Below are 18,406 nucleotides of genomic sequence, written 5' to 3'. Positions count from 1 at the left end.
TGAAAAACCAGCAGATCCTCCCACTACAGTTGTATAGTATGTCATTAATTGGACAGTATACTTGACTAAGGCAGACTGATGACAGAATTGAATTGATAGGACTCTATATTTTTGTCTCTCTTCCTCTAATAGTAGTATTTGTAAAATTAAAACAAAATTCACATACTGACTTTCTAATCATATGAAATAAATTGATGGAAATTTAAATATTTATGACTAATTTTGATAAATTGTGAAATATTAGAAAATATTAAGGAGATTTTAGCTAAAAGACATTCAAATAAGATTTCTTTTTAAGCAATAAAGTGACTTTTAAAATTTGAAAGTCAAAAAAAAAGAGAAGATAAATTCTGATGAAGAATTCAGTAACTCTATAACAAAATAGTGTTTATATACCAGTAGTTAGAGAAAAAAATATTTACTATCAACTAACTAGGTGATCTCAATGTTATAGTAGTACTCTTGAGCATGTATGATGCCCCTTTTATAAATACTAAATATTGTGTTAGATGTTAGTTCTGTTAACAGTACAGTTCTCGAGAAGCTTTTGTGAAGTTTCTTAACTTTAAGTTCTACTTCTAAGTAGACTTAAAGTTTCCTCTTTTTAATCAAAAACTAAGTTGAGGCTCTTCTCTTGTGACTCCAAAGCAAATCTTAGGAGCTGGGAGGCTGTTTGTGCATTAGGATAGGCTTGTGATATTGATGTGTTAAGGAATTAGCATTTCTCAGCATCTGCCTGATAAATTATACACCTTTTTCTTCCTTTAATGCAGTTGTTAAAATCCACATTTAAAAATTGAGCCTGTAGTCTTATATTCCACAAACATTGTCAGACTTAATGAAAATTTCAGATCTAACACTAAAAATAGAATGTCTTACCCTGCTATTGGATCCACTGCTATTGCCTTAGGATTATGAAGCTCCAGATCAATCAGAGTGACACATACAGACCCGTTGTAGTTACAAACAAAGATCCGGTCACTGACATGGTCCACAAAGTAGAGATTTCTGGTAAGCCAGTCAATTGCCATGTGTTGCACATCTGAAAAATACACACACACAAAATCATTGAATTATAGTTAGAAATCTAGTATCATAAGCCAAAGAGTACATAAGTCTGCCCAAATCATCACAGAGAACATTTTAGAACTATAGTTTTATGATTAAAACAAGAAACTTAAAAAGGCAATTTCTTGCTATGCCAAAGAAGTAACTTAAATATTCTACAAAAGAATGACTGTTTCTTGGGAGCGTTCTTTTTGCCATCTAAGGATTGAGGATGACATAAACACAAATGGATAAAGAGTTTATATATCCAAAAATATAGGTAATTACAATAAAATATTTCTACTAGTTGTTGCATTTGCCCAAAATATTTCATTCAATCCAATATCATAGCTGGATCAATGGCACAGGTAACCTCTTCAGTAGTAAGAAGAGTAAAAATGTATTGTGAATTTAAAGTAAACCCTTGTTTTCAGATTTTCTTCTGTTAAAAAAAAAAGGTGGAGAAGATGGAAAAGGAAATCTGGAAGATTCTTTGTTTACAAAATGTATCCAAAACTTCAAAATAAAACTAAAGGAGGGATCAAATGTTCTTTCAGTGACATATGTAGGTGTTGTGAAATAGACCTGCTGAAAGATTAATTAGTTCTCTGGAAGAGTAATGTTCAATAGTACTTTCTACAATGACAGAAATATTATATACGTGTCCGATTCAAGAAAGTAGCCACTAGCCAGATGTATCTAGTGAACACTTAAAACGTGGATGAACCTTTATAGTATTTCATTTAAATTAATTCAAATTTAAAGTTTAAAAAATGTTGGTAGCTAGTGGCTGCTGTGGATAGTACAAACTCTAGAAGAATATATATGTTTGACTTGAATATTTTCTTTTTGAACAGATTGTGAAATTTCATGTGATTTAGATATTTTCTCTGGTAGAAAAGATAATCTCAAAGGTTATAGTTTTATTATTCAAACCATTAAAATTTTTATCTAATCTAAAAATCCTATTTAAATATTTTTTCTTTAAAATACCTATAAATATCTAATTCCACTAATGTGCTTAAAGCAGCAAATTTAAGCTGGTTACCTCAATGCCATAAATAAATAAATTTCTGGTTTTCATTCATTCTAAATTGTATGGCAGTCATATTTTTTATGTATGAAAAGTATACTTTGATATCTCCTTGTATTAACTCACTATGGATCTATGATTCATTTACTAAAAAGAGTTTCTTTTTTTTAATCTTCACCAGAGGGTATGGGTATTTTTTCATTGCTTTTAGTGAGAGAGGAAGGGAGAGAGAGAAAGGGAGGGAGGGTGAGAGAGACAGACAAACAGACAGACAGACAGACAGAAACATTGACTGGTTGCCTTTTCATACATACATGCCCTGAGAGGGGATCAAACCTGACACCAAGGTATGTGCCCTGACCTGGAATTGAACCTGCGACCTTTTGGTCCATGGGATGATACTTCAACCAACTGAGCCACATAAGTCAGGGCAAAGATTTTTCTTTTGCAATCTGAACTAAAACAATCTTCCAATTCAACAGTTGAAAATAATTCTTCAGTAACATGCTGTTTCAGTGAATGCTACTCTCTCAACAGAAACATTCATATAGATGCATGTGCCATCGTCATTTATAATGGTATATTGTCAAAGCAAAATAAAGAAAGCAGCAACTTTATGAAAATATCTATCATGCCTTACATAGACAAGTAGAAAGTGGATATCACCTTCATGGGGTACACATCTTCAAGTTATTGATTACAGTTTCATTCCAAAATTACACAATCCTTTTTGGAGTATATGAATTTAAATGTTCCACAGACCACATGCAATTTTTTTCAGCTAGTTCAGCAGCCAAAATTCTTAAAAATCTGAACTATTTCTGTCTCCAGAAATCTGTAAATGTATGCTTTGTTTTGGTTTTCATTCTTTTTGTATTCTTATATCAGGTAGAGCACAAAACCCACTGTGCCACATGTCATCGTAAAACCTTGGATTCATATAGTGTGCTAGAGTATATTCAATGACCCATCTTCATGCTAGGCTTGTGGTTGGTTTAGTTTATTCAACTGTAACTTCAGACAAAAGATCTTTTTGACAAATTCATACCTTCTTTCAATTCAGTATAACTGGAGAAAGATTCTCTACTTCTGAAACAATAGGTATTGTTAACAATCATCCAAGTTTGAAGGAGCAGGTCTCATTAAATTACTTGGTAATTATCCAAATACTTAGTAATTTGGGAATTGGTTTGGGTTTTTTTGTTTTGTTTTGTTTTGTATATTTGACATTTTTGTCTGATTTCAATGAATTTTTTATTAAGATTGGAGAATTAAGGCAATTAGACAAAGAGTTCAAGTAAGCAAACTGAGAGATTAGATAGATAGACATAGATAGACAAATAGATTTAGCTAACAAGATTTCAACATTTTAGGACATAGGTGAATTTTTTTCTAGGCAACAGATTCAGTATTTCATTTCATTTTCTGATATATAACAAAGTTCATTGGAAATTGCTGAAGATAACTGTAATCATTTTATGACATTACATTAAAATGCATTGCTAATTTTTTAGGAGTAATGTTAGCATAGGTAGTTAAATAGTTATTAATAAGGAAGGGTACAAAGGGAGTGAGATATTAAACTTAATAAACTAGGAAGCTGATTCAGATATTAGGACAGCATTCTATTAAGCCTACTGGGAATCCATTGCATTTACAGACTCATTCCCACACCCCAGGGAAATGCTGCCAAGAAGATTTAATCTTCAGAGCAGGCAGAAAATCTCCCCAGGGGTGCAGCTAGCCTGATACCAGATTATAGGAGGGAATAGGAGGAAAAACTCCTGTGTTGTTTGGAAAGCAAATGACATAAACGAACTTTTGAACATGAGCAATAGAAGTCAGAATGGCATGTGGGAAATGTTTTTACTTTGGACATATGCCATAAAAGCCATACAGGAGAAGAGCCTAACCTGGGAAAAACTTGAAAGGTAATAGATTGAGTAGAGAACCCAAACCTCAAGAGGTTCCAAAGAGGAATTGGCCAAGGGGAAGACCCAACTCAAGCTCAGGAAGAATCAGAAAGTTGGGTTGGATGGTTTGAATGGCTTCTTGATCATTACCGAGAATGGCAAAATTATATGGAGGATCAACAGAAGTTTCGGTGCAGTTGCTGCTAGAGCACAGCCAGTCCTCTATGTTCCATCCTGAGGGTGTATTATTTTCCTTAACACCAATAAAAATCAAGAAGTGTTTAAACTTCTCTATGCATGTGTTGTTTGAAATTCCTCTCAACATGGCAAAAGAAGTCATTGTCACCAGGAAAGAAAGACCTTTATTACTTCACTGTTACTAGTTTAAATATGTTCTTGTTATTATGTTCTTTAGTTACCTTTTATTCACTTTTTCAACCAAAAGTCATTCAGATTTCATCCTTACTGTTCACTTGAAATGTCTTAATGGTGACTCAGAATTTCTTAATTGCTGAAAGCAAAGACTACTTTTCTGCTCATATCTACAAAATAATCTAAATATTAATATTGGTAAAATGTTAAATAATAAAACTGTTAAAATCATTTTGAAACTAGGAAAATGTTATATAAATATAAGTAACTATTAACACTTTCTAAAGCTAAATAATTTTTAAGTTTAAAAATTTAAAGTTGTACCCAGTAGAAATTAATTTATAAATTTATTGGAAAATTAAAAACAATAAAAACAAAAGAAGACAAATATTTATGATAATTTATAATTGAATAAATTAAATAAAATGTTACACCAAATTTTTCATCATGTCTTAAAGCAAATAACTAATTACCAGAATTGGGGAATGTAGAACTTAAACATTTTTTTTAATTTACTAAAATATCTGTATACATAGTGCTATGGACTCAATTGTTTTCTCCAGAATCCACATGTTGAAGCCCTAACCCTAGGCACATCAGAATGTGACTGCATTAAAAAAAAGTCTTTTAAAAGATAATTAAGTTAAAATAAGGCCATTAGGATAGGCCCTGATCCAATCTGACTGGTGTCCTTATAAAAAGAGGAGATTAAGACGTACAGAAAGAGACCAGGGATTCCTGACCCCAGAGGAAGAGCAATCTGCAAACCACGGAGAAAGGCCTCAGAAAAGCCTAGTCCTGCTGGCAACTTGACTTGGGCTCTAGTCTTCAGAACTGTGAGAAAATGGATATCTGCTATGTGAGCACTCAGTCTGTGATATTTTGCTATGACAGATCTAGCAAAATTTTCAAAAATATACCTCCTCAAGTTTTTTTAAAGCAGTCCATTCCATAAATTATTGAAGTCAAATGTCAAAATCTTGCTAAGAAAAAATATAAAAGGAAAGTCACATGTCCTTTTAATGTCACACTGGACCATTGTCTAACCAGCCTCTTCTAGGATTAGTTAATTCTTCTGAGGGATATACTTTTGTTTAACTTACAATTTAACAGTTTTCATTAGGTCTCAGTCTCTGTGAATTTAGGTACCAATTTGTATATTGATAAATTTCAAATAACATTTGTCCAATACACATGAAAACAACTTCAATCAGGTAGTAAAATAACCCTAGTTTATTGTCCAGTATGACATTAACTAGTGTTAATGTTCTTAAAAGGATGTTCTTTTCTAGTGTTAAATCTAACTTTGCAATCTCAGATTAGCATATTTTTCTTTTATTTATTGTAAATACCTGTCTCTTCTGTACATCTTTGAATCAACTTTATCATCCTGCAGATTCTCTCACTAATGAGCTAAATGACTTGTTAAAAAATGTTCACTACATAATTTTATGTAATGTTTTAACCTTTTGTAAATTATACATTAACTAATTTTTGTACTTGATTTCTTCTTTAATTATTAGCTGTATAATCTCCAACCACCCAGAGATAACACATTTAAATGAATACAAGGGTTAGAAAATAATGGAAATAGGCTAAAACTTGTACATGGGGGCTATGACAAACCTAGATGATGACCTGAAAGAATACATGCACTTCCAATGAGGCAGGTTAGAAGTCAGCTGATGGTTTTCATATTGAAATGCTTCTTTGTTTTGAAGAGTACCAAGACATGGATTTCCAGATTTCCTTTGAAGTCTTCTATTGTTTACATATGGTAAACTATTTTTTTAATTATGAAGCATTTGTTTGTATCAAACAAAACCCATCTACATCCAACCTGGATCAAATGCCATTAGTGTGATTACACCAAAGCAGAGCAAACACTATACATCATTTAGTTCAGAATAAATTCTATTTAAAAGGATGTTCTTGCAAAAGTTACTAATAGCCATAAATGCCATTATTCATAGAATAAATACAAAATTCAGTTTAAAAAGTAGTAGGATGCTTATGTCAGACCACAAACTTCAAGAACCCAGTACAATGATATGCAGTAGGTAATCTACAAACATTAGCTGCCTCCCAGAGAGAATTAAGTGACTGCCCTTCAGTTTATGGCATTATGACTGTTTATGATATTTACGTAGTAGAGAATAGCATGGTACTAGGTAAAAAAATGTTAATTCACAATAAGATAGACACTTAGTAGCTGTGATAATTTTGAAGTATTCCTCAAATATTTTGGTACTCCTTTCAAGAGGCAGAGCTTCCTCTTCCCTTGAATGTGGGCTGTTGTTTGTGATTGTCTCATTTTAAATAGAATGTGGTAGAAATAACGAATGTGATTTCCAAGGATAAATCATCAAAGGCATTTTAGCTTCCCATTTTGCTCTCTTTCTCTTTGGATCACTCACTGTGGTAGAAATCTGCTACTGTGTTCTGAAGATACTCAAGCAACCCTCTACAGAGGCTCATGTAGCAAGGAACAGAGAGAAGTCTACCACCAACAGTCACAAGAATGATCCTGAAAGCCAATTTTCCAGCCCTAGAGAAGCTGATGCTGGATGCCTGCAGTCCTGGCTAACATCCTGATTACAATCTCATTAGAAATCCTATGACAACCATCTTGCTAAGCAACTCCTTTATGCTTGACCCACAGAATATATAAGAGATATATCTTTACTATTTTTAAGTCAGTAAGTTTTGGGGGTAATTTTTTATACAAAAATAATAGTAGTCAAATCCCTATAGGTTTTATTTTTTTTCTGTTTTTTACAGGTTGAATATTATTTCTTATTTTTTTTCAATTGCAGTTGAAATACAATATTATATTAGTTTCAGATATATAGCAATTGATTAAACACTTATATACTTTACAGAGTGATCACGTCAATAAGTTGAGTGTCCATTTGACACCACACATAGTTTTACAACATTACTGACCAAACTTCATATGCTGTACTTTACATCTCCATGACTTGCAATTTTTACTTCTTAATCCCTTTCATCTTTTCACCCATTCTATAACCTCCCTCCTATCTCATTACCATTAATTTGTTCTTTGTTATCTATGAGTCTGTTTCTATTGTGTTTTATTATTTACATTATTATAGCTGTCCCCTTTTTACCCCCTTTGCCCCCCTCCACTAAGCCCACCCCCCATGCTCATGTCTGCAGGTCCTTCATATATATTCTTTGGTTAATCTCTTTACCTTCTTTCAATCAGTCAATTTTTTTTTTAAAATTTCACATGTAAGCAAAATCATATGGTATTTGTCTTTCTCTCCCTGATTTACTTCACTTTGTATAATACCCTCTAACTCCATCTATGATCCATGTTGTTGCAAGTAGTAATATTTCATGTATATGTGTATAAATGTTCACCTGAGGATATATTATAAATTTATATGTGTAAATTTATATATAAAATATAACTTTATACATATTTATATAAATATATAAACACATATTTATATATTTATATAACCTATATAATCTTTACCTGAGGATATGTTTATAAATTTTTTAGAGAGAAAGGAAATGAGAAAAAGAAAGAAGAGAGAGAGATCGACATAAGAGAGAAACATTGATTAGCTGCCTCCCATATGCACGCAACCAGGGATTGAAACTACAACCTAGGTATGTGCCCTGACCAGGAATTGAACACATAACCTTTTAGTTTATGAGACAGTGCTCAACCAACTGATCCATCTGACCAGGGCAGATCTTATTTTTGTTTTTGTGTATGGTTAAGTGATATTCCATGGTACATATGTACCACATCATCTTTATCCATCTAACTATTGATAGACATTTAGGGTGCTTCCATATTCTGGCTACTGTAAATAATGTGCAATGAACACAGGTGCACATACATTTTTAAATATTAGTTTGGATTTCTTCAAACCTTTGTGGCTTTTAAAGGTAGATGTTGTTGGAGGTCATATTTAAACTTATATCTTAACCAGAGGCTTTCAGTGAAAACAAAGTGTCCACCTCTCTTTCCTCTCTTCCAATTGTTTTTAGCTACTGCAATTATTTTTATTTCCACAATTCTATGTTACATGTTTCTTTTACAATTTTAAAGCTTTTAAATTTTATATATACTTTATTGAACTTTCTAATATACAAGATTATGATTTTATTCATAGTATCCCTGTACATATGCATATATATCAGCTCTGTCCAGAAGGTATCCAGCCATGTAATATGGAAAATAAAGACATTTATTGAAGAAGATACAAGAAACATTGTACATAGGACAATGACACCTTAGTTATTTTCAAAGTAGGCACCTTGAGACCTCATACAGTTGCTATTGCTGCCCTGTTGTGTATTTTCCTGAATCTTATTGAAAACTCTTCTCCCTAGTTCTGGGAGAAGCCAGAAGTCGCAGGGTACCATATCTGGGCTGTAGAGGGTCTGAGACACCTGAGTGATTTGATGTTTTGCCAAAAAACTCTGCATAAGACATGGTTCATGAACAGGCATGTTGTTGAGCTGCAGCTGCCAGTCACCAATTGTCAATACCTGTGGCCGTCTCAATCATCCCGATAGTTTCTACAGAGAAATGTTCAAGCTTAACACAAAATTGGATGTACGCAAGTTGCTCTATTTGCTCAGTCATTTTGAATGGGTCAACCACACAGCACTCATGCTCACTCGAAGGCATTTATTGTGCCCACTAACTAGTGCGGTGAAGTCATCATTGTTCACATATGCGTATTTCAGTCCACTCTCCTTGGCTGGCATGTTACACTGATGTTGCCCAAACCATTCTCATTATATTAACAATGGCTGGGCTTTTTCAGCACAGAACTTGTAATTTCATACTCTTTCTCCCCTCATCTTCCCACAATCTTAATTGTTAGTTAAATTAATGTTCAATGTTTTTGTAATTATGACTATATGATTTTTATTGACAGAAAGTATTTTATTATCATTATACTTCCTTTCTTAAACAATGTTGTTGATTCTGTTTTTCTCCTTTTTTCTTTGTCATATAATTCATTATTGCATATTTCTATAAAAGAACTCTAAAACTTATCCCTAAATGGAAACAAAAACCACAATAATCTATTAATTATTTTTCTTTTGACATCTTCCTATCTCCTGCCATGCTCATTTTGCATTCTGTACTTGGCTTGCTCCACAGCTACAGTCTTTTGGCTTTCTTTTATCAATCAAGATGTTTATCGTTTGGCTGCTTCGAAAATCAAACATCCCATTTTCTTCCAAAGTAGAGGGTAAGTTGTTCATGGATATGGGGCCAGGGTATGAAATCTGGTAGCCAAGATATTCTAAAGACAGGTTGTAAGATAATCTTATTACTAGCCCAACCCTACATCTCCACCTTCAAATGTGTCCAGAGTATCTGTATTTTAGCCTTTCTGGGCTTCTTTATCTTAGTATTTCATTTGCACTTAGCAAAGCAAAAAATATTAAAACTAATTCATTTATCATTTAATCATCTACTTTTTATTCTCCACAATTAGTGCACATGTTTTGTTTCCTCTCTTTCTTTTGTTCTTAATGCAATGAAAGACATTTCTTTATGTATTTACAGTGGACTTAAAGCAAACAAGCAAACACACACACAAACGAAAACAATAGAAAAATACTTTTGATCAGTCTGCAATGTTTAACAGAAAGTCCCTGGGAACAATTCCAAGCAAGGAAGTTAGGCATCTGTTCATCATTTCAAAAAGATCATTGTGACTGTCATGTAAATAAAAAGGGATGAGTCTGAAAGCAGGTGACCACTTAGGAAGATCCTGCAATTCTACAAGAGATATGATGGCTTCAAAGACTACCAGAACAATAGCAAGTTTGTGTGACATATATTTACTATATCTCTTTTGTCAACATTAAATATATAATCATATTTGAAGGAATACATTTGAGTTATGTTATAACTTAAATGAAGGATTCAAGAATGATAGGAATTTTGAAGACATCACAGAAAGTCAGAAACATTCCAAATGTAGTTTCCAACCACACAGATATTATTGTATATTACAAATATTTCAAGCTAACATTTTTATTTATACTCAAGTATTGTCCTTCAAGATGAAATTCTGCCTTCACTGAAGAAGAGTGTTATAGAGAACATCAAGCAAAAATGAAATTTAAAAATGCTAAGGTTATAAAGAAACTCTTGTTTTTCTAAAGATACATCTCTTAGTTTAAGTGGAAACTTAACATTTAGGTTTTATCCACATTTCTTTGTTAGAATATTTTAAAATAGTAAGTGATAAGACAATGTAATTTTTTTAATATATGTTTTCATAATCTTTATCAAGGAGCATATACTACTTTATACCTTCTAAAACTAAATGTTATTCCTAAATAAACTGAATAAACAAAGGGTGTATTGGCTTGGCATAATAATAAGAGTAATGATAATTATTATTATTTTTGACAGAGGGGAAGGGAGGAAGAAAAAGAAGGAAAAAACATAGATGTGAAAGAGAAACATTAATTAGTTGACTCTCATATGCCCCTGACTGATGACTAAACCCGCAACCTAAGCACATGCCCTGCCCAGGTATCATCAGACTGGTGACCCTTTGCTTTGCAGGACAAAACCCAAACAAATGGGCCTCAATGGTCAGGGCTGCTTGGCATAATAATTAAAATGGTATTATAGTAGTTCAGCTTGAGTGTGCTGTGGGTAGGAACATCCTTGTTAAGGAAAGCAACTAATGGCACAGTACAGTGCCCTCCCTTCTCCTTTAACTACTGAAAGAGTGCTTCTTCCTAGGCACCAGTACTATTTCTTAAGCACATAGAGCATAGTCAGAATGAGTATTAAGGTCGGTTCTTTATTCAAGCAGTCACAAAGCTCTACTTACAATTTGCATATGTATTTAAGAAAAAAGACAAGGAAGGTGATTCTGACATAGGATAGTAAGCCAATATCAGATATTCATATGAATAGCGAATGTTCCTATGCTTTTTGTTAGGAGGAACATGAAATGATGAGCTTTTTTAAAAAATATATATTGTTTTTCAAGCACAGTTGTCTGCATCTACTCCCCTCAACTCCCTCCCAACCCCAGCCATCCCCACCTCCCTCCCCAGATCTCACCCCTTTATGAACCTCCTGCCACTTCATGGTTCCACTATTCCTTAATTCCTTCTCTAACACAAGCAACAAATGAATCTAATTTCCTCTAATGGATGCATCTAGAGAAGATGTCAGGGTTATTCTCTCTCTACAGTAAATACAGTTTGTACAAAAGTGTATCTTTTTTTTTATTAGGCAAACTTTTACATTCTTATTTGACCCATAACTCAAATGGATTCATTCTTCATTCCTTTCTTATTTCTCCCCACTTCACCCCCTATTAAGTCTATCAGAAAATCTTATAACCTTCACCAGAAACTATATAGTTCTTTCCATGTCTGCTATTACTCACCTTGGTCCAGACAATACCTTCTCTCTCCTGATGGCTGCAATAGGTTCTTAACTGGTCTGTCTGCTCCCCTTCTAAACCCACTGAAAATCTTCACAGAGCACCTAGCATGTTTGTTGTAATGTTACAGTTAATTACCAGTGAAGAAAATCTTAACTGAGAGACTCTAAGTATTTACTCTCCTGCATGAATGCTTTCAATGTACTTCACCAGTATTTTTATAAATATCTAAATTTGCTGAACTTTAGCTCCATTTTAAGTCAAAGCTTTATGGAGAATTCTTTTTTTTAAGGTTTTGCCATGTACGTGAACCAGAAAATGAGGTGCAGTAGGCTTCCAGCTTTCATTTGTGTTATTGTTTTTTCCACACAGTTTTAATAAACAACAGGTTTTGCCATAAAATCCTGTGTATATTCTAATTTTCCAAAGTATCACTCACTCCTCTTCTTAAAATCCCCAATAATTTCCCACCACACTTAGCATAAAATTCAGTCTTTAACATGGCTCACAACTCTTCCAAACCTCCTTATTTTCCTCACTCATTCTACTCTAGTCACAGGCACCTCCTTATTTTTTCCCATCAACCTACAAAGAAAACTCACACTTTAGGGCATTTGTACTTGATCTTCAAGATAAAAGAATATTTAAATATGCATAGTTTGTACTCTTACTTCAGTCAGGTATTCATTCAAATGTTATTTTCTCAGAAAACCCTTTTTTAACCAGTCAATATTAAAAAAAAAAAATCCCACCAAACTAACAACCAAAAATCTACATGCAGCAATTCATCCCCAATAATCAATACCAATGTATTCATTTCATTTGTGTATTATTCATAACATTAAAATTTAATACTTATTTATTAGTTCCCAGTGTCCCCACACTAGAATATAAATTTCATATGAGCAGGAATTTTGTCTAATTCATGTCTAATTCACTGCTACATTCCCAAAACTTAGAATTGTATTTACTCCATGATAAGTGATAAGTTCATAATTTCTAATCAATACTGGTGTTCTATTCACAATAAAACTTTCTCAAGAATCTCCCTACTAAAATATCTGCTCTCAACTCTAAATCAGAGTCATCTGAAGTCCCAGCTCCTTTGCTCATTAGTCAGCTGCATTGATTTCTTTGAGTTTACAAGAGAACTCAAATTCTCTACCCAGGAAAGATGTATATAAGAAAGATCTATATTATTTAATGTGGGTGAGTAATTTTATAAAAGCACAATTAGGCAGATAACAATTGCAGGAATGAGTACACAAGGTAAGTAACAATAGTGCTGGGAACTACAGTCTCATACAACAATGTGGGAGACTAATAACAACTGGTGAATCTGAATGAATAAGGAGGGATAATAAAGCAAAGATCAGAAGAATGTACTGACAAATGTTGTACTGGGGATAAAATACAATCCACCACATGCACTTTTGCATTAAATTGTTACACCTTGACTTCTAATAGTCTTACTGCTCCCGAATCTCTAGAGTCTTTCTTTCATGTCTACTCCTACAAAATACCATTCTATAACTCTGAGCTACGCAACTGTGTGGTCATTATTATTGTACTCTAAGTAAGAATTTACTGTCACCTTTGTCATGGTTTGTCTCTGAGACTACTGTTTATCTTGACTGTTGTTTGTGCATATTCTATTACTCTAGGTTACCTGTTAGCTCACGTTCCTAAAAACACAAACTTCTGGTTAATTATTATTGTTATTATAATTTATATTATGTATCATTTAGTTATTATATAGAATATAATATTTACTGTATTTTACTGTTGGTTGTTCATTATTCAAATTTGTCATATTTCTTAACCCATTCAAGATATAAACCCAGGATCTGAATCAGAGGAAACAAAAAATTATGTTTCCTCTAGGTATTAATTCCAATGTACAGTGAGTAAAGGAGAGAGCATACTGATCCTGTGAATAAAGAGAAGTTTAGTTAGACCTATGTCATCAGTTTCATTAGATCAGGTAAATTAAATTTCATCTGGGAAACCCAAAGACCAAATGTTTGTAGAATGTTTCCATAGCTATGTTCACTATTGGCAAAATATTTATTTATTTATTGTTATTGTATTTTCCCATTACTGTTTATCCCCCATAACTTCTTCCACCTCCACACTTCCACCTGCCATATGATACTGTTATGCGTGCCCATGAGTTCTTCTGCTTTTTTGCTCAATCCCTTCTCATATAATGTGTTTATGGATAGAAATAATTAACATAATTAATATGTCTATACTACTCAAAGCAATTTACAGAGTCAACACAATTCCTATCAAGATGTCAATGATGTATTTCACAGAACAAGAAAAATGTGCCAAAAATTTGTATGGAACCAAAAAGGACCTCGAATAGCAACAGTGATCTTGAGAAAAAAGAACAAGATTGGAGGAATCACTTTTTCATAAGGCCATAGTAATAAAAACAACATGATACTGGCATTAAAAACAGACACATAGATCAATGGAACAGAATAGGAAGCCCAGAAATAAACCCACACCTTTATAGTCAATTAATATCCAACAGAGGAAGCAAGTACATTCAATGGGCTCAAGATCATTTATTCAAAAATGGTGTTGGGAAAACTGGACAGATTTGTACAAAAAAATGGAACTGGACCACCTTCTTATGCCACACACAAGAATAAATTAAAAATAGATTAAACACTTAAATATTAGACCTAAAATCATAAAAATACTAGAAGGCATAGGCAGTAAAATCTCTGACATTTCTCATAGCAATATTTTTCTGACTATTGACAATCATTTTATATAGTAAACTTATTCTAATGAAATGGCATGAGCTTTTTTTGATACACATGCTCAATACAAATCAGTAAATACCTTTAAACTGTTGATTAATTAACTTATTTAAATTTTGTGTTACATCCAATAGTCAAAACCAATCACCAAATGATTAATTTGTTTTTCATGGATAGAGATTTTTCTAGGATTTACACTGAAGCATCCTGAAAGGTATTAGGAAAACTTGAAATTGAGGAATGATGCAGAAGAAATCTAGTTATAGTCTAGCCCTGCAGTGACACGTTTACAGTTTTCTACTCCAGACATTTTATTCTAAAGTTAGCCTAAGGCCTGTACAACTGGAGACACAGTGTTATTTTTCTGGGGATTTGCCACATGGAATTCCAGCTGGATACATTAGGAAATAAATTTACTTCTACCTTTAGAATACAGAAAAAAGAATGTCTTCAGTTAGTTTGGGCTGCTACAGCAAAATACCACAACCTAGGTCTTAAAGAATAAACATTTATTTCCAACATTCCTGGAAGCTGAGAAGTTCAAAGTTAAGGTGCTGACAGATTCAAGTAACTACCTTTTTTCTGTTTCCAAACAGGGTAGAAAGAGAGTTAGAACTCTGATCACTTTGCTATTTACAAGGGTATAAGTCCCCTTATAGAAATTCTACTCTCATGACTTTACCTAAACCTAATTACACTCCAAGACCATTCCTACAAATACACCACACTGGGGTTAGGGCTTCCATATGAATTCTGAAGGACACAAACATTCAGCTTATAGTATTCAGAACTATCGAAAACTAAACTCACTTTGAAATTTACATATGATAAATAAAATAATTGCTAACAGTAAATTCTGAAATCTTTCATATTTATAGATGGTATGTATTAATAGTATATGAGTATTAGAGAGTGCTAACTCAATGTAAAGAAGATTAATAAAAGACAGAGGTAAAGTATCATAATCCAAAAGTTATTTAATCAAAAATTTTGTTTAGTAGATCTAGACAGAGATTCAAATGGAAAATGAGCTAAGGCTGAAATAGACTGAAATACATACATACATACATACATACATACATACCAGGGAATGGGACTAATTTAGAAGCAAAATCTATAATGAATAAGCAATAATTTTATTTTTTATCAGGTATAGTCTACTAGACTGGAGCTGAGCCCATAATCAACCTAAGACAAGCCGGTCAACTCCATATTAGAATCACAGAAGTTATGTCAAATTTTGCAGATTATTGAAGAATTACACATAGAGAATGGAACTGTCTACTGTTTACCTGAGAGAAAAAATCTGATTTGAGTCATCTTTTTTAATAGGAGATTAACTCAGAAAATATTCTTATCCATCTCAATCATCTTTGTGCACTTCATTACAAGGAAAGAGCTGGAAATGATTACTTTTGTGAACCCCACCAATTTTGTTGAAAGCACGTATCTGTGTCTCTACTAGAGTACCCTATAAGAAAAATTTTGGGAAAAAATAGTTACTGCAAATGTGCTTTGTTTGAATACTGTATTGGAGAACCAATTTTGCTTATAAACCACTTCAAAAGATTTTCTTCAAAATCTGCCAGTATCAGGCTAAAATGCTAGATAATATAATAAATACAGATATCTTTAAAAGGGAGAATAAAGTAACAGTAAATATAAACTCTAACATTTCCCCCGAAGTTCCTTGGCTAATTAATATAATTTATTAAGCACATTATTATCACTTTTCCTCAATTTCTCAAAATATTGCTTAGGTGCAATCTCAATATTAAAGGTAGGCCTTTCTAGTGGGCCATACCAGAATCACTTGGTGGGCCTTTTCAAATGACATAGCCTTTCACAATTCACCTTGTTCACCCCCTTTCCAAGGTTCTTGTATTTCTCTCCCATTTAGACACTGTTTTTGAGAGCCACTGTTGCTAATGTTATTGCATCTAGTCAATTTGGCTTGCTAAAACGAAAATAGTTGAGACTCACCAGGGCAGTACGGTGTTTTGCAAAAGCCACGTAGTCTAACCCAACTCAAATCTATACCCAATATTTGTTGTATGCCTCTATTTAGTTCCTAAAAGTCCCAATTTTTCTTTCAGCCTAAAGGGGAAAATATTGCATTTTAGTCTTCCTATTAGTCATTTTGTACTCACTCAATATGTTGTGGGTATAATTATTTGTGGAAGATTTGGGAAGTTCTTTGAAGGGACCAATATTTGCCTTCTTAATGCACAAGAAAATATATGGGATTTAAATGGCCCAACTCTGCCTTCTTTTTATGTTTTTCATATCAATTTACTGTATTACTTATTAAAATTGCTATTTTGTAATGTACTATTATTTTATAAGTAAATACATGCTTATCTGTTTTCAAGTTTTTTAATTTATTTGATTGTATTTTTCCATTATCATTTATCCCCCTTATATCCTCCTCCCCTCATAATCACCACACTGTTCTCTATGCCCATGAGTCCTTTTTCCCTTTTTCTTTGCTTGACCCCTTCACCCCCTAAGCCCCTCCCCAGTGCTATCAGCCTGTTCTCCATCTATGAGTTTATCTCTATTTTCTTGTTAGTTCAGTTTGTTCATTAGACTCCACATATGAGTAAAATCATATGGTATTTGTCTTTCTCTGGCTGGTTTATTTCACTTAGCATAATGTTCTCCAGGTACATCCATGCTATGCAAAGAGTAAAATTTTCTCCTCCTCCTTCTCCTTCTTCTTCTTCTTCTTCATAGCTGAGTGATATTGCATTGTGTAAATGTACCATAGCTTTTTATGCCTTTTTTCACATATAAAAGATTGTTTATTTATTTCCTCATCCATTGCATGTTCTATTTTATGTATATTGTTGTTCAGTTACAGTTGTCCACCTTTTTCCTCATTGCTATCCCTACCCTGTGCCCCTACTCCCACAGTTAATCCCCCCTATTGTCTGTGCACATGAGTCCTCTATTTGTGTTCCTTTGCTTGATTCTTCCCCTTCTTTCCCCATTATCCCTGTCTTACCTGCCCTCTAGTCACTGTCAGTTTGTTCTGTATTTCCAACTCCCTGGTTCTATTTTGTTCATTTATTTGTTTTGTTGGTTAGTTTCCGCTCAGAGGTAATATTTTATGGTATTTGTCTTTCATCACCTGGCTAATTTCACTCAGCATAATGCTCTCCAGTCCCATCCATGTTTTCATGTAGGAGTTCCTTATTTCTTTCTGCTGCATAGTAATCTATTGTGTAAATGTGCCACAGTTTTTTAATCCACTCATTTACAGATGGGCACTTAGGCTGTTTCTAACACTTGGCTATTGCAAATAGGGCTGCTATGAACATTGGGGTGCATAGGTTCTTCTGAATTGGTGTTTCAGGATTCTTAGGGTATAATTCCAGCAGTGGGATCACTGGATTGAAAGATAGTTCCATCTTTAGATTTTGAGGAAATTCCATACTGTTTTCCACAGGGGCTGAAACAGTCCACATTCCCACTATAACTTCTTTTTAGATGCTTGGCATTGCCTAATACATCTGAGTTTTGTAGTTAAGATACTGTCTATTATAAAACAGAAAGTAAATTTTTATCCTTCTTATTCCACAGAGGTGTTTTGAGCATCCAATGAGATGAGATAAGCAATAAAAATGTAATATTGAAATATTTTTATAATATATTATTATGAAAGTTTTAAATGCAAGTCAGTTTGACCTATAATGATTGATTTTATCTTCATAGTAATCCTTTAAATAAATTTATATATATATTTTTAAAAAATGATGTCTTCTATAGGTAAATTTAGAGAATGACATGTAAACTAATGGGAAAGGGAAGCTAAAGAGATGATCTCTGAAACAATGGATC

General features: G+C 33.1%; 1 protein-coding gene across 1 annotated transcript in view; it reads right to left on the bottom strand.

Moving 5' to 3' along the window:
• Positions 1-18,406, bottom strand: part of LRP1B (LDL receptor related protein 1B) — a 1,792,671-nt gene that overhangs the window by 924,523 nt on the left and 849,742 nt on the right. Inside the window, exon 7 of the mRNA XM_036023545.1 lies at positions 880-1,042. Within this exon, the coding sequence (XP_035879438.1) occupies positions 880-1,042 (163 nt within the window). The remainder of the gene's footprint in view (positions 1-879; positions 1,043-18,406) is intronic.

Source organism: Phyllostomus discolor, chromosome 4, assembly GCF_004126475.2.
Source record: "Phyllostomus discolor isolate MPI-MPIP mPhyDis1 chromosome 4, mPhyDis1.pri.v3, whole genome shotgun sequence".
Taxonomy (NCBI): domain Eukaryota; kingdom Metazoa; phylum Chordata; class Mammalia; order Chiroptera; family Phyllostomidae; genus Phyllostomus; species Phyllostomus discolor.
This window is presented reverse-complemented; position numbering and strand designations above follow the sequence as displayed.